At 39.2% G+C, this 24,429-nt stretch overlaps 1 protein-coding gene across 1 annotated transcript; it reads left to right on the forward strand.

Annotated features, from left to right (window-relative positions):
* The first annotated feature begins 859 nt into the window (after window positions 1-859).
* LOC132172308 (myrcene synthase, chloroplastic-like) lies at window positions 860-11,574 on the forward strand. Its single transcript, XM_088512798.1, has 9 exons — window positions 860-1,139; window positions 1,233-1,506; window positions 1,601-1,976; window positions 3,809-4,027; window positions 4,121-4,259; window positions 4,347-4,595; window positions 4,720-5,036; window positions 5,134-5,143; window positions 11,242-11,574. Exons 1-9 carry the CDS (start codon window positions 906-908, stop codon window positions 11,572-11,574), a joined length of 2,151 nt encoding a protein of 716 aa, XP_088368924.1. The 5' UTR covers window positions 860-905.
* Window positions 11,575-24,429: the final 12,855 nt, after the last annotated feature.

Genomic DNA, 24,429 nt, shown 5'->3' on the forward strand with positions numbered 1-24,429 from the left:
GTTGTGGTGACTATTGTAGCTCGATCACTAAAAGTAAAAATATAATAAAATAAAAAAAGTTTTTTTAACTCTTGATAAGACATGTACTTGCATGACTTTAAAATGTTGCAAGTTCTTTGAAAGAAAATCAATATTTAAATAGAATAGTGAAAATTAATAACTAAAATAAAATAAAATAAATGAAATGTAAGTATTTTTTTTAAAAAGTTGGTGACTAAAAATGGAAACAAAGTAAATATCCAAATACCCTTATAACGACGTTTCCCAACTTCATCTCACATTCCAGAATAATATCAACATGCAAGGTGATGACTCTATATATCATTGTGGAATGGAATCAAACACGACTTTCTTGCCCGGAATCCCATGTGACATAATTCATCAATTATTTAAAACCATGTTGATTATAATTACCCATAAAGATCGACCTTCAATAAGAAGGGAGCTGAGAAGATAAATAAAGCAGGTGACTCTATTTGACAACCTTTATAACATATATATTAAAATGGTACTAAAGCAGGTGAGTAGGTGTTCCGCATTTGTACATATTTTATTTGGGCCCTGAAGCTTTATTTACTCTAAACCGCCATGAAAAAAAAAAAAAATGGTTTGTCCGCTAAAGTCTGAGATTTTCTAAATTATCATATCACGACAAATTAAGCCAGAAAATTACATTTGAGGACCACATGCAATAGTGGACGATCGTTTTAGCCCGCATGTACTGATGATGTTGGAGATATTTTCCAAACAAAATATAAACATGCATGCATATGTAACATGTGGTATGTTATGGGTATTATATAAAGGTATTCATTGGAAGCATATTTTTCCCAAGTATCCATCCATTCAATCCAAAAACCACAACGTACAATTAAGCTTCATCACTGAAAGCGCGCCTTCCATCAATGGATCTTTACCGTCTTGCTTCACTCGGCAATGCCAACTTCACTCCACAGCTGCTGCCACCTAAGACTCCCATCTCATCATTCGTGAAATCCGCAAGTGTTCCTGCTACTTTCGTATGCATGGCCACCACCCAAATCTCAACTCCTTCCAATAATATTGTTCGGCGATCAGCAAATTACCAACCTCCCATTTGGCACTATGATTACATTCAGTCACTGACGAGTGTATATGCGGTATATATATATTTTACGTTTTTATTTTTATTTTTTTAGTCTTAAATATTAGAAGTAGTGCCCAAGTAATGAGCTAGAAAATTGATTTGCTAGGGGGAGTCATTCACCGGACGGATTGATAAGCTCAAAAGAGAAGTGAGGATGATGTTTCACAAAGTCGTGGATCCTTTAGAGAAACTTGAGCTGATTGATATCTTGCAAAGACTTGGAATATCTTACCAATTTGATGATGAAATACATAGGACCTTGGAAGGTATATACAATGTTAATCATGGTGGTGAAATATTAATGCGCAACAAGGAGAATATATACGCCACCGCTCTTGAATTTAGATTGTTAAGACAACATGGATACAGTGTGCCTCAAGGTAAACAACTTAATTATTGTAATCTATTTCTGGGGAGGCTTAGTATTTAACCCATTATATTTAGTTATCGACTAGTGGGCTTTGCTGATTGCAGAGATTTTTAATAGTTTCAAGAATGAGATAGGGAGCTTCAAGGTGTGCCTATGTGATGATATCGAGGGAATGATATGCTTGTATGAAGCCTCAATCCATTCGGTAGAAGGCGAAAGTATATTGGAAGAAGCAAGAGATTTCGCTGCCAAGCAACTCTCGGAGTACGTCAAGCAAAGCAAAGATCAAAATCTTCTTGCTATAGTGAACCATGCCCTGGAGCTTCCTCTCCATTGGAGGATGCTAAGGTTAGAAGCGTTGTGGTTCATTGACGTATACAGAAGCAGACAAGACATGAACCCTATCTTGCTTGAGCTCGCAGAATTGGATTTCAACATTGTCCAAGCAGCCCACCTAGAAGATCTAAAAGAAGTGTCAAGGTAAAATGCATGTTTATTCTTATTCTTAACTAGCTTATAACTCGCACTATGGTGAGTTTTTATCTTAAATTCTTCATAAGAAATCTTAAGTTGCCAAAGTCGTGAAATAAAAACATTGCACACAAAATTACATCTTAAAACAATAAAACACATTATAAATGGGGAAAAACAAATTTTTATTTTTTTTTTCTAAAAACAATTATACTTTCATATTATAAAAAATTAAATTAAATTTAAACCAAAGAAAATATGTTCGTACCTTTATGAGTTGATTTGCACTCTCGAATTCTTTCATCTCATATCCGCATACAAAAAAATAATATCTTAAAAAAAGAAAAAAAAATAATTTAGCCTCCGAAACTATCATTTGTTTTGCAATTCCGCTTCCAAATTTTAAAAAGTGACATTAAGGCCCCACATACTATTCTTGTGTGTCAAATTAGACACTTTTGCATTTTTCTTTGCAAAATACCCTTGATTTTATTAACAAAAATAAAATTAAAAATATATAAAAACAACCATTTGAAAAAAAAAAATTAAGGGGCTAACATGAAAATGGCACCCCTTTTTTATGTTTTTAGTATTTTTTTTTTAATAATTTTAATTTTTTTCCTCAAATAGTTCTTTTTGAATAACTAGTACTTTAAGGGTATTTTGAAGATCGAGAAAAATGCAAAAGTGTCTAATTTGACACACAATGGTAATATGGGAGGCTCTGATGTCACTTTTTAAAGTTTGAAAGTGTTACTGCAAAAGAGGTAATAGGAACTTCACAAAATTCCTATAAACTTTCACACATTTTGACATCCTAAATTGAAAGTTTTTGAACATTAGGAGGTAATTTCAAAACACATGAAAATTCAAGGGGTTTTGTGATGTTTCTCCATTTGTTTTTTAAAGAAAAAAGACATACCATTTTGAATTGAGGCTTTGCTGAGATCTGGTCCTAAAGAAATTTTGTTCAATCTCTCTGCTGCTCTCTTTTGGCAAATCTTAAGGTGCAAAGAGCGTTAATAAAGGTTCCTCTCATAGCAAAACCATAAATACCAGAAACTAAATATAAAAAAAAAAAACCAAGTACACACTATTGCAACAAAAAATATTGAACTTTAGCACCTTAATTAGCAATTGGAAGTGCGACAAAGACACAATCCTTAATTTATTTGCCAAGATGTTTTAACCTTTTCCATTTTTTTTCACTCTTTTTTCTTTTAGGTACAAAAAAAAAAAAAGAAAAAAAAAGAGTATTTTATTTATTTATTTTTTTGTTCCTAAAAGAGTATTCTTTTTTTTTTTTTTTTTTTTAAAAAAAAGAGTATTTTTTTGTGCTCTTTTTTTTTTTTTTTTTTTTTTTAATTTTTAATAAAAGAAAAGGGATGTGAATGTGTCACATAGACAAGAACGCTAGGAGATGGGCACTTGAAAAAGATGAGTAGTATTTCTCTTGTAAATATTATTAAATAATAATAGAATACTATTTTAAACAAACTTTTGTTCTTCATATATATATATATATATATATATATATGATTTGTAATTTGGATCTCAAATATCAGAAATATCAAGAGCTTCACTTAATTAATATATGATTCTTAGTAGATTATTTATTGAGAGGACCCTACAAAGGGTAATATTGAAATTGTGGCATTGTAATAATGATGAGCACTAAAATAAAAATCAAATCTGATTGCTATATGACCATAATAAATAAATATAAATTATAGCCCAAAAATAAGCTAGTAATTGACTTATACCTAACTCAAAAGGTAATAAAATTCATTGCTGTAACTCTAGACCTAATATTGAACCCTCTTCATTTGTTTCACATGAAGGTGGTGGAGGAGCACTGGTCTTGGCGAAAAGTTGAGCTTTGCAAGGGATAGGCTGATGGAGCATTTCTTATGGGCAGTGGGAATAATATTTCAGCCTCAGTTTGGATATTGTAGGAGAATGTTAACGAAGATCCTTGCATTGATAACAACAATCGATGATGTTTATGATGTATATGGCACCTTGGAGGAGCTTGAGCTCTTCACGGATGTTGTTGAGAGGTTTGTCTTAATAGCAGTACACTGATCAATTGCTTCATATATGTCCATCCCGGATTCTCTGATATAAAGGATCTGTATTCTTTGTGATTCTAGATGGGATACCAATACAATGGATCGGCTTCCATATTATATGAAGATATGTTTTCTTGCTCTCCACAATTCAATTAATGAAATGGCCTTTGACACCCTTAAAGAACAAGGATTCCACAACATCCAGTACCTTAAAAAAGCTGTATAGACTTGACATCTAAACTTGTCAATCGCCATTATATATATATATATTGTTCATTTATTAATTGTTCCTCTTTAAATGTTTCAGTGGGCAAATTTATGCAAATCTTACTTGCTGGAAGCAAAGTGGTATTACAATGGATATACACCAAGCTTTCAAGAATACATTGAGAATGCACGTGTTTCAATATCAGCGCCAGTTGTATTAGTGCATGCTTATTTTCTTGTCACAAATCCATTAACGAAGGAAGCTTTGGATTGCTTGGAAGACCACCCCAACATAATCCATTGGTCATCAATGATTTTACGACTTGCAGATGATCTTGGAACATCTAAGGTATGCAAACCAAAGTACATATCCTAACAGTTCCATCAAGAATGTTTTTGAACACTTTACACGAACGAAGCCTAACATCCTCACATTAACATATATATGTGTGTGTTTTGAAACTGATGACCAGGACGAGCTAGATAGAGGTGATGTTCCAAAATCAATCCAGTGTTACATGAATGAAACTGGTGCAACTGAAGAAGACGCCCGTGAACACATAAGGTCTTTGATCGGTAACACGTGGAAGAAGATAAATGAAGAAAGAGCTGCGGATTTTCCCTTCTCTCAAACATTTATTGAAATCGCAATGAACCTTGGGAGGATGGCTCAATGCATGTACCAATATGGGGATGGACATGGTGTTGTAGACCGTGAAACTAAGAAGCGCATATTATCATTATTCATTCATCCTATTCCTCTACATATAGGGATCGACATGAAAGACCAGTACTAGAGACTCAACCTTAACGAAAGTCTAGTGTTTAGAGTTATCTACTTATCATATTTCTCTATTGTTTACCGCTTTATCTTTCATTGGAATTAGAAGCCTTAAGGTATCTTAGAAGATAACAAACCTGAAGTTATAACTTCAGGTTTGTTTAGGAGAAGTTGATCGAATTTTATCTTTATTTATGTTGTCTTTGTGTGTTTTTTTTTTCTTCGTTAAAGATGTTGAGTCTGAATAAAAGGAGATGAGACATATTATTCCCAAATTATTGTCTTTTGTATTAATACCTTTAAATTTTTGCTTTTACTTCTATTGGCATCTAGGATAGAAATAGGGTCTTAACTTACTAATCATTAAGTGATTTTATTAACCCTTTAATTTGTTAGTAAATGATCCTATGATCAAACTTGCATCAGACATATGATCAGTTATTTAACAATTAACCTTCCCAAATTATTAGGTCATTAACTAATTGACAGAGCAAGAAGAAACTGAATATTGGGCTGTTGTACTATCTGCTGTTTTTGATGGCAGGCAGGTTGGGCTGTTGTAATATTGAGCTGTTTGTACTATATTGTCTCCCATTTTATTGTATTGTATGCATCAGAATATTCGAGGCTGCGATAAGTACTGTTCAACAGGGGGCCTAATTTTTTATTTTTAAAATTGGCCCTCTATGGGTTCTTGATTTTTTAAGTGTACATATACCTTATTCGAAAGCAGTAAAGGAATTAAAATCCTTGTTCACTTCAATTATTGTACTGCTTGGATATTTGTTGTTTTTTTTTTTTTTTTTTTTTTTTTGTAGAAAATGGAAATGGAATTGCTTTAGCTTTAATTCATAGAGGCGGTTTATTTAGTAAGATTAGAGCATCTTCAACGGTAATAGTCAAAATAGTTACCGAAAAAGTACCACTCTTTATACCATTTCTAACAAATTCTCTATTATCTTCTCTACTTGCTTTTAAATATCATTTTCATTATTTTTTTTTTTATTGTATTCTTGCCAACACTCGATCAAAGAAAAAATATTGGATTTTCACATTGAAGGAATAACCTGCAATAGATTTTTCGTTCTTTTCGTTGAAAATTCATTGAAATTATATATTCATTGGCATTGAAATCAGTAAGGTTTTATTTATTTATTTATTATTATTTTTTAATGTTTTTGAAATCATTCAATTATCCTCGTACATCTCTAAGCATGCGTGTGATCAATGAAGGATCATACCAACAAACAACCTCATTAAACCAACAAATACAAAGCCATTCGTGTTGCACCTTTGAAATGTGTTGAAGCACGCTCTTCGCACAACAGTCTCCGGATGATGTGATCTTCGTTTTTGGCGGTGTTGGCGATGTCTCCGATCTTCAGCTCCTATAAAATAATAAAAGCGTTAAAGGGTCTCCGGGCTGGGTGCTGCAGAGGCTCTCCGATGCTTAAATCAGTGATGTGTTTCACAATAAGAGTTTAAGTAAGAAAGAGATTCAGAGATTGAAGAGATGGAAAAATCCATCCTTGAAAGTAGTGTGGAGGTCCCCTTTTACAGGGGTTTAGAAGTAGCAGATATTATCTCCTATTTTTACCGAGAGTCCGAGTGTTCACCTTAGTGGAAGGTGACATGGTTCTGAGGGTGCGCGCTAAGGGTCCTGTATTTATTGTTTACTGTTGGAAAATATGACCCAACAGTTACCTTCCGATTCCCATAGGTTATAAGTTAGTTATAATAATGGGAATCTTTATGTGAATGCATGGTTGCGAGAATATTCGGTTTGCATGTAATAGCTTGAATGTTTGCCTTGGGAAGGCGCTTGGTGTGAAGGCTTAATACTCGATGAATGTTGTAGTTTCAAGGATGTTTATGAACTTCATCATCAGGAAAGCGCCTTAGTGATGTTTCACCGAAATACATTCGGGAACTTCTCCGGCTATATTTCTCCGAAGTAGAACCTTTGAGTAAAGGTTAAGTTTGGAAAGCGCTTTGTTCAGCTATATTTCCGAACTCTTCCTTGGGAAAGCGTCTTAGTGATGTTTCGCCGAGTTACGCTCGGGAAATTCTCAGGCTATATTTCGCCGAAGAGTTGGAAAGTGCTATAAATAATTACTTTTCCAAAAAGTGACTCTCGGAAAAGCGATTAGTTTAGCTATATTTTCCTAGTGTAGAATAGAGAGTTTTGTTGGCTGTTTGAAGTGTTCAGTAGTTTATAGCCTTGAGAGTGCTTCCCTTGGGATGTTGTGCTCCAATGCCTTTCTTCAAATTAGATACCCCCCATTCATGGAGATGTGGTGGGGCTTGGTGAAGCTAGGCGATGGTAAGGCGCAGTGGAGTTCAGCCATAGTACGGCAGAATGAAGCTCAGATTTTTTTTTATTCTCAAATGCTCGGTTGTTCGGATGCTCGGTTGCTCGGCATGCTCGGATGCTCGGCATGCTCAGAACGTTTGGAACGCTCGGATGCTCGGCACACTCGGAACGCTCGGCATTTTCTTCATGCAGTTTGCAAAGTTAGCACGTTTTGGATGACAAGGTACATTTTCTGGCAATTTACCTTATGGTCTGCAGGAATTCCAGGGGGATTTGGACACCAATTCTTTGGGTGCATTTGGCTTGCTCCTAGTGATCGAAGACTGCAGAGAGCTAGTTGGAAATATGCACTCTTGAAATCATCACCCCAATCCCCAACTTTTCCTTTAATGCTCACATAATAATATATCAGGCTAGCGAAGGCTAGAGAAACTATAGTGAATGACCATGAGATTAAGAACATTATCACTATACTTTGTGATGCTCCAAGAAGAGAGAAGCTCCAATGGTGAAATTTCCACCCAGGACGTCAGTTGGGAGCATCTAGAAGATCCAGGAGGAAGCAAGATAAGTTCATACCAGCATAACATCTGCAACCCTGCAGTAGTTAAGAATAGGCAGGATGTCATCATTAGCTATTGCTGCAAGAACGTGTGGGGCACCTATCAGGCTCTGAAGTGCAGCCCTTAATGTCAAAAAAATGATTCCAAAATGTCGGAAAAATGATGATTCCAATATAGATGATGGCTAGTAAAGGCCAAGCAACTGTAGCAATAAGTAGTCTGTCGGCCAATAGCTTCTTTCTGGTTGCAAGGTTCCAAATAACAACACAGAAACTAGATAAATTGCAGTAGTTGTGAGAGTTGCAGCCAATGTTCCAATAGGAGTCGAACGCTGAGTTTCTTTCAGTGAAGTTGATTGATTTGAACCTGGACTCTAGCTTTCTTTGAAAGTTTTAGCATTCAAGCCCCTGATTCCAAATACAAGCATAAGTTGTGGGCTAGTAAAGGCCTAGCACAACTGATCCATGATCCAATAGTTCCCCCCCAATTTTCTAGTCTGGTAGACTATGAAAATTTCACATTTCTGAGAATGGGTCAGCTTTTACAAATTCGGCTTTCTGCAAAAAAAAAATGAAAAACCAAACAAATGCATGTATCCGAGCAATGAAAATAACTCGGTAAAACATGATTTAACAGAGGCAATTTATAATTATTTGAGCATTAATAAACCTAAAAGACTTGTCATTTTGGTTCTTTGAAGCTTAGGAGTTGATGTTCTTGAGAGCTGTGTTTATTGGGATTTTTTCTTCAGAATTGTTCTCTCGGAATTGTAATTCTTGGGATTTTTCCTCTGAATTGTTTCCTTTGGAGTCGTGACTCTCGAGATTTTTCCTCAGAATCGTTCCCTTTGGAGCCGTGACTCTCAGGATTGTTCTTTGGATTTTGTCCCTTTTTTGGAAACTTTCTATTGGGTCATATTTTTCCAAACACCCTCGGTACCCTCAGCACCCTCGGTACCCTCAGCACCATGTCACCTTCCACTAAGGTGAAAAATATCTGCTACTTCTAAACCCCTATAAAAGGGGACCTCCACACTATTTTCATGATGGGTTTTTCAACCTCTTTACTCTCTAAATCTCCCTTTTGCCTTCCACAATTGAATATCTTGCATATACTTTATCTCACTCATAATCTGCAAGTTATATTTTCCTTAAACACTGTGACTAACTTAGGCATCGGAGCTTCCACCGGCCGGACAACGCCGACAGCTTTGATCCATTTTCTTTGTCTTTCATACACAGTTTAACCTTCGGTTATCAAGTATTGCACGGGGCCTTTTCCCACGTCATCATTCGGAAAACTGCTCCAACAGTTTGGCGCCGTCTGTGGGAACGACTACGTTCTTACTAACTCAAAATCTGTTATGGTGATTATCTTGGGTCCAGAATCTTCAAAGGAAAAGAAGATGAATCTGCTCTCAAGGTTCTTCTCAGATAAATTCAACGAAGTGCCGAGCAGAGTTTAAAAAAAAAATTTAGAAAGGGGCAGAAAATATCTCTGATATGTCATACGTGTTCTTTTTGAGTGTTAAATATATTGGATAATATATTAGAAGCGGAAGAAAAAGAGAGAGAGCGAAAGTACACAATGAACTACATTGTATTGACTCTGATAATAATAATGAATACATATGCTTCTATTTATAGAGAGGTAGGTAACCTAATAGATTAAGGAAATGTAAACCTAGTATAATAAGGAAAGGTAAACCTAGTAGAATAAGAAAAGGTAAACCTAGTAGACTAATAATACCTAAAGAAGTAAATAACAAGTAATATTCTTAACATCCCCCCTCAAACTCAATGTGTAAACTTGAGTTTGAATAAACGAAAAGGGAAAGAAAAAGGAATTCGTCGAAAAAGCTGCTTGTGCCGAAACAATTGTCGAAGTAATGCCATAAAAGTTGTTAGAGACCGGTAGATTATGCCTGAATTTGAGCAATGCATTTAAGCTGGAGCTTGGTTCACATGGTTGTAATTTTGACTTGAAAACCATATACTAGTAATGAAGTAGCTCGCCTGGTCGGCTGAGAAAAGTAGGTTCGGTTAAAAGGAACTTGTTTGACCCGTAACCCTTGGACCGTCTGGCCTTGTCGGCTGAACGAAAGTCTGACCCATCTAACTAGTAGATCGATTAAAAGGAACTTGTTTGGCCCGTAACCCTTGGACTGTCTCGCCTTGTCGGCTAAACGAAAGTCTGACCCATCTAACTAGTAGATCGTCTCGCCTGGTCGGCTGAGATAAGCAGGGCCGGTTGAAGAGGCTAATCATGCCTGAAACCCTTGGACCGTCTCGCCTTGTCGGCTGAACGAAAGTCTGACCCATCTAACTAGTAGATCGTCTCGCTTGGTCGGCTGAGCTAAGTAAGGAGAAAAATGGCCGGTGGCTGGACGGCAGTGGCGGAATTGCCAAACCTTTGGGCGGCGCGTGAGGGCTCCAATGGGACTGAGTGAGGCGGCTCTGTGACAGTTGGCTTTCGGGCTTTCAAGCGGTATAGTGATCTGCTGAAAAATTTGAGGAGAAGATAGAGAACCGTGAGGGACAGAGGGATGGATGCGCCAGATAACACTGGCGGCGCCAGAAAACGTCAAAGACGTTTATTGGAGGCCACAGAAAGGTGGCTATGATACCATGTTAAATATATTGGATAATATATTAGAAGTGGAAGAAAAAGAGAGAGCGAAAGTATACAATGAACTACATTGTATTGACTCTGATAATAATAATGAATACAGAGGCCTCTATTTATAGAGAGGCAGGTAACCTAATAGATTAAAGAAATGTAAACCTAGTATAATAAGGAAAGGTAAACCTAGTAGAATAAGAAAAGGTAAACCTAGTAGACTAATAATACCTAAAGAAGTAAATAACAAGTAATATTCTTAACATTGAGAAAAAAAAAAAAAGAAAGACAAAAAAAAAAACTATGCATGAAGCTTCAAGAAAGCTTGCAGAAAAAGAAAAAGAAAAGAGAAAAAATTGAATTGTTTCTTGATTTTTTATGGATACGTGGAAGATAAGTGCAAGCATAGTGTACCATATGTTGTTCAGAAGATATTTTTTCTTTGGTTGGTGTGTGTTCACACACAACATGTGATAGTTTTATTTTTCATCAGAAGATATTTTCTCTTTGGTTGGTGTGCGTTCACACACAACATGTGGGGGTTTTGTTTTTCTCGAACACTTGAGAGAAAAGATTTTTTTTTGCCAAGAACACGCCTTGGTCTCAGGGAACTCCAAGTCGGACAGGCTCGTCCACGCCCAGAACCTGATGCAGATCGCCATGAAGAGACTCCAAAAGGATTTCTACCGAATCCTCTCCATGAACCGAGCCCAACTAGACCCAGAATCCATCTCGGCCAGATCCTCATGCACCTCTGCGAGATCAAAGCATCTCCGATTATGAGGACGACGAAGATGTGCACACCGCCGGTGATACCATCGACGAGGTCGAGGAGGTATCTTCCATTGCCATAGCGGACTTGAGATCCATAGCCGAATGCATGATCATCAAGGCCGAGCTTGTCTTAGTGAACCGAGCATCAGTGAACCGAGCATCAATGGCTGAGTATCAATGCCATGAGCTTGCCTCAGTGAACCTTCCTCGGCTGAAATTACAAATCGCTGAGTTTGCCTTGGTGAAAAACTACAGCTGCCGAGCTTGTCTCGGTTAAAGCATCAATGCCATGAGTTGCTTCAGATCGCCTGCTAAATTTGAATGGGTTATAGCAAAACCATACCCGATTCGTCACCATTCTCGGTTCACCCAAGACCGAGCTTCATTATTCTCGGATTTGTTTCTTGGTGGCTGCATTGGATAGTGAACAGAATCAATCAAAGTTTCCAGTGCCTCATAGAAGTTATCGATCATCTCCTTCACTTGGAGTTATGTCATTGCTGTAGAAGTTCTGATCCTCAACATCATTGTTGGGTCATATTTCGGCTGGGTTGGGCCTAGTTCAAACCTACCGGCCCATTCCCCACACTCGGTCATTTTTACTGTTCAAAATAAACTCATGTTCGGCAGACTTAGGTTTATATAGATTATATTATCGACACTCGGTTATCAGGCTCGGTTAGCCAAGCCTAAGGCAGGTACCGAGCGTTACCCTCGGAAAATGATGAACATATCTGAATAAATATCTTGTTTTAGTATATTGACAACACATGGACCCTCGGTAAGTCCACAGTGTTAGATGAACAGGAACAATTCAATGCCTATAAAAGGGGGCTCCCCTCTCACTATTTCGGTAACTTCTTTTCACCCTCTGAAACTGAATACTTTGCATACCTTCTCTCTGATCCACAATTTCCAAGTTCATTTTTTCTTAAACACTGTGACTAATTTAGGCATCGAAGCTTCCACCGGCCGGACAACGCCGGCAGCTTTGATCCCTTTTTCTTATCTTTCATTCTCAGCTCAACGCTCGGTTATCAAATATTGTGCTGGCCCTTTTTCCACGTCATCATTCGGAAAAATGCTTCAACAGTTTGGCGCCGTCTGTGGGAATCTGATATTTTATCGGTTCTTACTAATCTCATATATTCCGATATGGTGAACACTCCTCCGCACCCTGACACATCTCCTCATCTTATCCCAATTATCCAAACAGATATACCCGGAACCTCACATGATCCAAATCCCCAAACAGCTGTCATGGTGGATTTTATGAAGCAAATAGCCGAATCTGTTGAGGCTATGAGGAAGCAGAATGAAGAGATCGTCTCTAGGCTGCCTCCTAGAGAAGACTCGACACAGAAGAGAAGACGAGAAGAATCTCATAGGAATCCACCACCATCAGCCCGACGTCAGTCAACCCAACCAGACGCTGGAAGTACAATACAAGGCAATCCACATACTGTTCGGGCCAAGTCTAACACCCACCAAGAAGAGCTAGCCAAGCATTCGCGGCTCGATGGCAAGTCACGCCATGGCGAGTCCAGTCATACCAAAACTCATCATGGCAATTCCCAGTGTAGCCATTCCTGTAACACCTCGATCCCATATTGGGAAGATGAGAAGAAACCCACATAGAGTGGGTGGTTTATAGAGATAGTCATGGGTGCTAAGTCCCACATTGCCTAGTTACTAGGTGAAATTGGGCTTTATAATGAATTCTAAGGAAGCTCCAAAATTGACTAGTCCTTTTAGAGTAATAGCGCAGATGTGGCTAGCGCTTTTTCCTGTGTCGTTACAAGTGGTATCAGAGCCACCTAGTAACGCCAGGTCATGTGGTATTGGAGCACTGCATGACGTGGACCTGACGAGGACGTCAGGAGTTTAAGTGGGGGAGTTTGTAACACTCCGATCCCATATTGGGAAGATGAGAAGAAACCCACATAGAGTGGGTGGTTTATAGAGATAGTCATGGGTGCTGAGTCCCACATTGCCTAGTTACTAGGTGAAATTGGGCTTTATAATGAATTCTAGGGAAGCTCCAAAATTGACTAGTCCTTTTAGAGTAATAGCGCAGATGTGGCTAGCGCTTTTTCCTAGGTCGTTACAAGGGTCTATTGCTTGGAAGGCAATTATCCTAACCGCAGCGGCGTCAAACGATGTAGTAACAGGTACTCTTCCTATTTCGTCTGGTATAGCTTCTGTTCTTTTTGATTCAGGGGCAACACACTCGTTTGTGTCGTATTTCTTTGTTAAAGCCTGCTGTCTAGAGTCTGAAGCCTTAGATGTAAATTTAGCAGTTGCTACACCGATAGGGAGTACAATTTTATGCACCTTAGTAGTTAAGGATTATCCTATTTTAGTTGAAGGCCATGTCATGCCAGCGAATCTCGTTATCTTTGAGATGAGCGGGTTTGATATTATTTTAGGCATGGATTGGCTATCCATGTATCATGTTTGCGTGGACGGTTTCCACAAGGAGATCGTGTTTAGACCACCGGGAGCAGCAGAGTTTAAGATTCGGGGGAATCAGAATACCGGCACAGTCAAATTGATATCTGCACTACGGGCGACCAAATTACTGAGAAGTGGGTGTTCAGGATACTTGGCTTGCGTGACAGAAGAAAAATCAGGATGCAAGCTTGAGGAAATACCTATAGTACGAGAATTTGCGGACGTTTTTCCAAAAGAGTTGCCAGGGATACCGCCGGACAGGGAGATCAAATTCACTATTGACTTATTACCAAACACTGCACCCATATCCAAGGCTCCGTGCAGAATGGCACCGTTGGAGCTTAAGGAACTCAAGGATCAGTTACAAGAACTTTTGGACAAGGGTTTTATTTGCCCTAGTGTTTCTCCATGGGGAGCACCGGTCCTATTCGTGAAGAAAAAGGATGGGTTGATGAGACTATGTATCGACTATCGGGAACTGAATAAGGTGACAATCAAGAATATATACCCATTATCGAGGATTGATGACCTCTTTGACCAGCTCCAAGGGTCACAGGTATTCTAAAAAATTGACCTTTGTTCCGGCTATCACCAACTCAAGATTCAAGAGAAGGATGTACAAAAGACGGCGTTCCAAACAAGGTATGGGCATTATGAATTCTTAGTCATGCCTTTTGGGTTAACTAATGCTCCGGCAGCTTTCATGGATATGATGAATCGGATTTTTCGAGAGCTTGTTAATCGGTGTGTGGTGGTATTTATCAACGACATCTTAATCTACTCAAAGAGTCGAGAGAAGCATGAAGAGCATTTGCGGATGGAATTTTTATAAGGGGGGAGGATTGTGACAATCCTAAGTCCCATTAGAGTATTTTTAGTTGACTCGTAGTTTTTTTTTTTAAAAAAAAAGGGTTGGCTTAGGTTAACAATGAGAATGGACAAATTAAAAATATATAATAATAATAATAAGTAAATAAAATAAAAGAGTAAAATATAAATAATAGTAATATATTTATATGGAAAGCCTAGGCACCGACTTAAAATAAAATTAAAAAAAAAAAAAAAAAAACCTAAGCTCCTCAAAACCTATTTTCTATCTCTTTTCTAAAGCCTATATAATGGTATGGAACAAACTCTTGCCGCACACCAAGAAAGGAAGAAAAAAAAAAAGAAGAATTTTCCTGCCACTCACTTTTTCTCCTCACGTCACTCTTCCTGTTGTGCGTCAAGTATGGTTTTTGCCTCACATATTGTTTCTTTCTTCTTCTTTTATATATATATATACTTAATGGAGAGCATTAGTGTTTTGTCAAATTTAGTATCTTCTTGCCTTGGTTGTCGTGTGGTCTTGTAGTGGGAAAGAGAGATTTGTTTTCTTTTTGTTTTACTTCTCACGTGCAGCTATATATATATATGGTGATTTGAAGGATTTATAAATATATATACATGAGTACTTTAAAGTATATATATATATATATATATATATATATATATATATATATAATGATTTGAAGAATTTCAAATATATGTACATCTGGAATGTTTCAATATATATATATAGTACCTTAAAATATACCAACACATATAAAGTTACAAGTTTTGCATATATATAGCATTCTGACGGAGGTATATTATATACACGCATGGTAGAGTTATATATATATATATATATATATATATAGGGAAAAATATAAAAAAGCCCCACAAACTACCAGCCGTTTTCGATTTAGCCCCCTAATGTTCCAAAAGTGATAAAGTAGCCCCCCAAACTACCAAATTATTGCATTTTGGCCACTCCGTTAGTCAAAACCGTCAGTTTGGACGGAAACTGCAAAACGACGTCGTTTGTTACGGGTAAGTTACTACAATGCCCTTTTGAGAAAAATATAAAAAAGCCCCCCAAACTACCAGCCGTTTTCATTTTAGCCCCCTAATGTTCAGAAAGTGATAAAGTAGCCCCCTAACTACCAAACAGTTGCAATTTGGCTACTCCGTTAGTCATTACTGTCAAATATGATGGAAAATTCAAAATTACGTCGTTTTGACAATGGTAAGTTACTAAAATGTCCTTTTAGAAGAAAAAAAAAATCATATTAAAACAAGCACGCTAAATGGCGCCGTTTTGCTTGAAATTAAGGTTTCCTTACACTTACCAAAACGGCGCCGTTTTGATAAGTGTTAGGAATAAAAAGAAAAAACCTTAGACACCACGCAGAAAAAACCCCCAACCCCAATTTATCTCTCTCCCCCAAACCGCCGACCACCACATCGTTCTATCTCCGGCAACCTTCTCCCTCAAGTGAAAAAAACGCAACGCCCCTCTCTCTCTTTCTCTCAAAACGACTGCCCCTGCCACCACCATCCATCACTGCCGGCCACACCATCCACTAGCTACGAAGTGCCACCGAAAAATTCTTACCCATTGTAGAAATCAAACAAAAAAATCACGTTCGTAGATAAACAACACCGATCCGATAGCTATACCATGAAATACAATAAAAAGATTGAGTTATGGGTAAGATTTACAGGCTGTCGGAGATAGACGACGTGGTGGCCGGCGGTTTTGGGGAGAAAGATAAACTGGGGTTGGGGGTTTTTTCGTGGGTCACCTGCGTGGGGTCTAGGGTTTTTTCTTTTAATTCCTAACACTTACCAAAGTGGCATCATTTTGGTAAGTGTAAGGAAACCCTAATTTCAAGCAAAACGGCGCCGTTTTGCTTGCTTGTTTTAATATGATATTTTTTTTTTTCCAAAAATGGCATTTTGGTAACTTACCATTGCCAAAACGATGTAGTTTTAAATTTTTCATCATATTTGACGGTAATGAATAACGGAGTGGCCAAATTGCAATTGTTTGGTAGTTTTGGGGCTACTTTATCACTTTCTGAATATTAGGGGGCTAAAATGAAAACGGCTGGTAGTTTGGGGGGCTTTTTTATATTTTTCCCAAAAGGGCATTGTAGTAACTTACCTGTAACAAAAGACGTCGTTTTGCAGTTTCCGTCCAAACTGACGGTTTTGACTAACGGAGTGGCCAAAATGCAATAGTTTGGTAGTTTAGGGGGCTACTTTATCACTTTTGGAACATTAGGGGGCTAAATCGAAAACGGCTGGTAGTTTGGGGGGCTTTTTTATATTTTTCCCTATATATATATATGGCATTCAAGTTGTTCATCTATATATATAGATGGGGTAGTGGGCAGTGTGTATATATATATATATATATATATATATATATATATAGTATGGAAGAACTTAAAGTATATATATATAAAGGAGTATTACTAAATAAAATAAATTTTGAAAATTTTATGAGAAAATATACCTAAATACCTAAGTAAGTTCATTCTCAATTGATTAGCAAGCCAACTCATAATAGTAATAGAATGTTTTGTTGTGACGTGTATGAGGGTAGTAACGTGTCTGTATTTCCTTCAGGAGATTAGTTAGCAGTCAAAGGAAAATTTTACTGCAGTCAAGAGGTAAGTGAATTGATTATCCCTTCCATAAAAATTATCATGTCATGTTATTTATGCAATTTTGTTTTCAATTGCAAATGATTATTTTGTTTATATTATGGAATTTTGCTACATACATGACAAGTTTGAGAAAAAGAAATATTGTGAAAATTGTGATGTTTATAAAGAGAATTTTGAGACAATGATCATAAACCCTCCTACATGTTGTCCTAGAGAAGTACAAGAAATGAGAAAAGAGTGTTATAAAATGAGGGCACATGTAGGGAGGAGTGTATTTTTGGCCCAAGAGAAACAAGAGAGAAGCTCAGTACCGATGCTAAGGATGGAGGCGCAACCGCTGAAGGAGGCTCTGCCAGAAGGTGGTTCCATTATAGTTTTATTTTTGCCATGCTGAGTACACCTAGAGTTAATCGGCTGGCCAAGGGACGGGGCTGCGGCCACAATATCTCATCCCAGGTCGCAAGGACCGCGCAACCCTAGTATATGGGGGTAACAGTATACATGGGCCCTAGTATGAGATAAAGACTCATAAATTTTATTGATGAAAATATATTTTAATTGCTTTCTGTTTTCTTTAAAAATATACTGGGAACATATGTAGTTATGAGTTCCATTTTTCAAAACGGGACAAGGAGTAAAATTGCTCATGGTTGTGGATTTCACTTACTGGGCCCCCTTTGGGCTCATCAGTTTTTATTTCTTGTTTCAGGTGGTGACCAGGCTGCACTAGGAGGCCAGAATGGGGGCGGGCGTATTTAGGATTTCATATTAGTCAAGTTAATAAGTGCGTTGGCACAATTTTCTTTCAGAAATTGATAGATTTATTTTAATAAGGATCTCTATCTCGTTGTGAGACATATTTCTGTTAAACAAGAATATTTCAGTTTAGTTATTATTTTTAGACATGATATTCTAGACTTTCATGCATTCATTGTTATACTAGTATTGTTTAGTTGATAAACCTTATGGATCTTTGCGAGTAAGAAAATCATTAACAAACCTAACCCTAACGGGCTGGGGATGTTACAATTTTGGTATCAGAGCCATTGCCCAGCCTGAGATGGGGGGAGCGTGCACAAGCTCATGAAAGTCGCTAGCGGGCGCTCGCTGGGGCGGACGCCAAGAATGGGCTAATCCCATGAGGGTCGCCAGCGAGGACGCTGAGTCCTAAGAGGGGGTGATTGTGATGTCCCACATCGCCTGGGTATGAAAATGAGGATGTGCTTAAATGTATACTATACCCTTAATGACAACAACGCGTTCTCCTAGCCTAGTGGTGGCTAGGGAGGAACAAAGCCTTGAGGGATGCTAGGAGGTCGTGAGATCGACTCCTGGTAGGCAACAAAGAGGACAATATTGTTGTAGGAAGGGCTCTGCTATGTTGTTGTTGTGTATCTCTGATCCTAAACAACGCGTTTTAAAGCCGTGATGGTCATGATCCCATCAGAACTCCGCAGTTAAGCATGCTTCTGCTGGAGTAGTACCAGGATGGGTGACCACCCTGGGAAGTCTGGTTCGAGGGGAGCCAAAAGCGGACAATATTGTGTGTCATTGGGGTGGGATGTTACAATTCCCGTAATGTTCGGTCATATCTTGATAAACCTATAGAGGCTGCCGTGCACAAAGACGTTAAAGATCTTCAGCAGAAGTTCGAAAAGATGGCTTTCCTAATTGAGAATGGAGAAAATTGGTCTACTACCGAGGATCTAATGCAGTACACCAACCTACATTTTACTGACCGATTAATGAGGTTCCCCATGCCAGGTAATTTTAAGGTTCCTCGGATTGGCAAGTATGATGGAAGTGGAGATCCTTCCGACCACATGGAGAGTTTCCGAGCTCATATCATCCTTCATGAAACTCCTGACGAAATTGCTTGCTGAGCTTTCCCTTTAACTTTGAAGGGAGTTGCAAAGGAGTGGTTCGGAAGTCTGAACCCTAAATCTGTTGATAGTTTCGATTATCTTGGACAGCAATTCCTGGGTCAATTTCTTGCCGCTAGAAGAAGAAAGAAGAACCCGACATATTTGTTATCTCTCATGCAGGGAAAAGACGAATCTTTGAAAGATTATTTGTCGCGATTCAATCGAGAGAAGTTGACAGTGGAGAGTACTGACGAGCAAAACATTCTATCAGCATTGATGCATGGTATACAGACTAAAGGGCCTCTGATGGCCGAGTTGTCCAAAAGGCCAAAGACGGGAACTTTACGACAATTTAACAGTAAGGCCGAGGAATTCATCAACCAAGAAGAGACTATCTCGGCGTTGCTGAAATCTAAAGTTGCCGAGAGAAAATCTGCTGCTGATCCAGTTATGACAAAACCGAGAGTTATAATCGAAAAGAAGAAGAAGGACGGCCAAGATCCTAAGATTCAGGATAAAAAGGTCGGTCTGCTACCTCGTCCGAACCAGCATCAACAATATGTGGGATGGACACCTTTGAATACAACTGTTTATAAGGTGTTCATGGAGATTAAAAAGGACCCGAACTTTCGATGGCCAGGAAGGATGAAATCTCCTCCCCAGCGCCGCAGTACTCAGAAATTTTGCGAGTATCATAATGATCATGGGCATCAAACCGAGGATTGTATCAGTCTTCGATTCGAGATTGAAAAATTTCTGAGAAATGGGAAGTTGCTAAATTTCTTGGCCAAAGAGAATAGCAAAGGAAAGAACATTCAAGGTGGACAGGGACAACATTCAGGTCAGATCGATGATCTGTCACGCAACCAGAGGCAGAGGCGTGATGAACCGAGGGTTTCGCAAAATCAGCAGCAAAATCCTCAGAACCAAGCTATCATTGGCGAGATTCGCACCATCTCAGGAGGTCTGGCTAGCGGAGGAGAATCAAGCTCGGCAAGGAAGGCTTATGCCAAGCAGGCTAGAATGGAAGAAATCTTCGCGCTGGAAAAACCCTCCAAGATTTAGAAGAGAGAACCGAGTGTTCTGACGTTTTCGGAGGAAGATGCGAAAGAAGACTCTATGCCACATGATGATGCTTTGGTGATAATTCTGACGGTAGGTAACCATGCCGTTCACCGAGTCTTGATAGACAATGGAAGCTCGGCTGATATTATTTATTGGACAGTTGTTCAACAACTGGGCATTGGCTGAGAGAAGTTGAAACCATTCTTGTCACTGTTGATAGGATTCGCAGGTGAGCATGTCCAACCCATTGGGTTGATTTCTCTTCCGGTTACAGCAGGGACTGCTCCTAGACAATCTACTATCATGGTGGATTTTTTGGTCAGTGACCGACCATCGGCTTACAATATGATAATCGGTCGCCCGGCTTTGAATCAACTGAGGGCAGTCACTTCCACCTACCACTTGAAAATGAAATTTTCGACCATTGAAGGGGTCGGAGTGGTTAGAGGGGACCAAGTTGTTGCTAGAAGGTGTTACAATACATCTTTGAAGAAATGCCCAAAGTCAGCACTATTAATGATCAGTAGTTTAGCTGATGAGTGAAAGATGCAGTTGAGGAAGGAGCTAGCCGAGCCACTGATTGATATACCTATAGCTGAAGGAAAGGTTGTCAAGATCGGTTCGCAGCTAGCTCCTAGAGTTAAAGAAGCCCTTGTTCGGTTTCTCCAGCAGAATCTTGAAGTTTTTGCATGGTCTCCTGAAGACATGCCAGGGATTGACCCCAAGGATATTGTTCATCACTTGAACATTTATCCAGAGGTCAAACCAGTAAAGCAGAAGCGAAGGAAGTTTGCTCCTGATAGAAACATGGCGATAGCCGAGGAAGTGGACAAGCTACTGAAGGCTCAGTTCATCGAAGAGGCGCATTACCCTGATTGGCTATCCAACATAGTGATGGTTAAGAAGTCCTCTGGGAAGTGGAGGATGTGTGTAGATTTTACCAATCTCAACAAAGCTTGCCCGAAGGACAGTTTTCCGTTGCCCTATATTAGCTCCTTAGTTGATGCAACAGCAGGGTATGAGTTGCTGAGCTTCAAGGATGCCTTTTCAGGATATAATCAGATTTTCATGCATCCATCTGATCAAGAAAAGACAGCCTTCATCACTAACCGAGGCTTGTATTGCTACAAGGTCATGCCATTCGGTCTGAAGAATGCCGGTGCAACTTACCAAAGGCTGGTAAACCGGATGTTTCAAAAACAGATTGGTAAGAATATAGAGGTTTATGACATGCTGGTCAAGAGCAAGCTGTAGATGGACCATGTTACCGACTTGCAGGAGGCGTTCAAAACATTGAAGCGCTTTAAGATGAAATTGAACCCTACAAAGTGTGCATTCGGAGTCTCATCCGGAAAGTTCCTCGGTTATATGGTTTCCAACCGAGGGATAGAGGCTAATCCAAAAAAGATCCAGGCGGTATTGGATTTGCAATCTCCAAAGAATGTGAAGTAGGTTCAGCAGTTGACAGGGAGAATCCCAGCCTTGAACAGGTTCATCTCTCGGTCTACAGATAAGTGTCTTCTGTTTTTTAAGATTTTACGCAAGGCTTTCGAATGGTCTGAAGAGTGCGAACAGGCGTTCGAACAACTTAAAAGGTATCTGGTTAGTCCACCTCTTCTCAGCCGTGCTGTTCCTAGTGAAACATTGTATCTATACTTGGCAGTATCACCAACTGCTGTCAGTGCGGCTTTGATCCGAGAGGAAGAAGGGGTTCAGAAGCCAGTCTACTTCATCAGCCGAGCGTTGCATGGCGCCGAGGAAAGATACGTACAGATGGAGAAACTCGCTTTCGCCTTAGTAATTGCCTCCAGAAAGCTCCGACCGTACTTCCAAGCTCATACAATCAATGTCCTGACCGAGTATCCATTAAAGAAAGTACTTCAGAAGCTGGACTTGTCTGGTCGGCTGGTCAACTGGGCAATTGAAATTAGTGAATTCGATATTCACTTTATCTCACGTAATGCTGTCAAAGGTCAAGCTTTAGCAGACTTTGTGGTAGAATTCACCAACATTCAAGACCAGGAAGATTGGCCGAAGGAGAGAACATGGGTAATTTGTGTGGATGGTTCTTCTACCAAAAGAAACGGTGGAGCTGGGGTCGTAATGATCACGCCGGATGGAAGAGAGTTGAAAAGCTCATTAAGGTTAGAATTCAAAACTACCAACAACGAAGCCGAGTATGAAGCTGTAATAGCTGGGCTCGGTTTAGCTCAAGAGCTAGAGGCAGAGTTGGTGGAAGTTCGGAGTGATTCACAAGTTATAGTTGGCCATATTCACGGCGAGTTTGAGGCTAAAGGCACCAAAATGAAACTCTACTTGTCCAAAATTCAAGGTTTGCAAAAATCTTTTAAGAAGTTTTGCATTGTTAAAATCCCAAGGGAAGAGAACGAGAAGGCCGACCATCTGGCCCGTTTAGGCTCTTCAACCGAGTGTGAGGTGGGAGAATTCTATCAGATAATAGAGGTTCAGCAACAGCCTTCCATTGCTAAAAAGGTTTTTATTCTAACTATCGAAGTCATGCCTGTTTGGGCTGAAGAAATTGTTGGTTATCTTGAAAGGGGAATTCTGCCAGGGGAAAAGAGAAAGGCTGTACAGTTAAAACGAAAGGCTGCTCGGTTTGCACTGGTCAATGGAGCTCTTTTCAAACGAGGTTTTATGTTACCGCTCCTTAAATGTGTCTCAAAGGAAGAGGGTGATTATGTTCTTCGAGAGATTCATGAAGGAATCTGTGGCAGTCACTCGGGACCCCGCATCTTGGCTCACAAAGCAGTAAGAGCAGGATTCTTTTGGCCGAGCATGAACCAGGACTCCATAAATATGGTCAAGACTTGTGATAGCTGTCAGCGCTTTGCCAATGTTATCAAACAACCTCCAGAAGAACTAAGCTCGGTTTCGTCACCATGGCCATTTTCACAATTGGGGGTGGATATAGTAGGGCCATTACCTACAGGGAAAGGAGGAGTTCGGTTCGTTGTGGTCGCGGTAGAATATTTCACCAAGTGGGCAGAAGCTGAAGCTCTGGTGAATATTACTGCTAAGAACATCGAGAAATTTCTTTGGAGGAATGTTATTTGTCGATATGGGATTCCTCATGCCTTTGTCACTGACAATAGTAAGCAATTTGACTGTGAGTCCTTTCGAAATTGGTGTGTCAGACTTCACGTTCGGCAATACTTTTCATCTCCGGGACATCCTCAAGCAAATGGACAAGTAGAAGCAACAAATAAGACCATATTCAAGATTCTGAAGAAGAAGCTCGGTCAGCATAAGGGGGAATGGTCAAAGAATCTTCCCGAAGTTCTATGGGCATACCGCACAACTAGAAGGACTCCAACTGAGGAGACTCCTTTCGCCTTAGCCTACGGAACCGAGGCTGTCATCCCTGCCGAGGTCGGATCTGGAAGTTTCCGAGTGGACACATTCAGCCCAGATTTCAACGGCAAAGGTCTAAAGTTACACTTGGATTTACTACAAGAAAAACAAGATCAGGCCTAGGTTACAATGGAAGCATATCAGCAAAGGGTAGCTCGGTATTTCAACCGACGAGTGAAGCATCGTAGTTTCAAAGTTGGAGATTTGATTTTGAAAAAAGTTACACTGGCGACCAAAGATGCAACCGAGGGAAAGCTCGAACCAAATTGGGAAGGACCATACCAGGTGGTCAAATGTGGCAAAGCGGGAGCTTACTATCTTACAAAATCTGAAGGAAAACAACTTCAAAGACAATGGAATGCCGAACATCTTAAGAAGTATTTTGTATAGAATTATGATTCTCAGAGCATCACTTTTGTTATATTCTTTTCTTTGTTAATCGAGACATGTTAATGAAGGATCTTCTGAGATTATAATCATACAGAAATCTTAAGTATGTAGCAAAACCATGTGTTCGCTGAGCAAATGTCATAGAATTATCGAGTATCACTCGATATGTTCTTATTGAGACATTTCCACTAGACCAAATGCAAACCTTTATTCAAAGGTTCTAACTCGGTGAAACATAGCCGAAGAAGTTGCTTAGACAAAATTCTCTAAGGCGCTTTCTCGAGGAAGAAGAATGTCAAGATATGTCCATTTTAATAACTAACCTTTTAATAAGCTTTGGGAAATATAGCTGCATTAAGCGCTTTTCAGAGGGTCATTTTTTGGAAGGTATTTATAACACTTTCCAACCCTTTGGTGAAATACAGCCTGAGATTTTCTCGAGCTTAACTCGGTGATACATCGCTAAGGCTCTTTCCCAAAAAAGAGTTCGGAAATATAGCTGAACCA

This window comes from Corylus avellana, chromosome 2, assembly GCF_965113065.1.
Source record: "Corylus avellana chromosome 2, dhCorAvel1.hap1.2, whole genome shotgun sequence".
Taxonomy (NCBI): domain Eukaryota; kingdom Viridiplantae; phylum Streptophyta; class Magnoliopsida; order Fagales; family Betulaceae; genus Corylus; species Corylus avellana.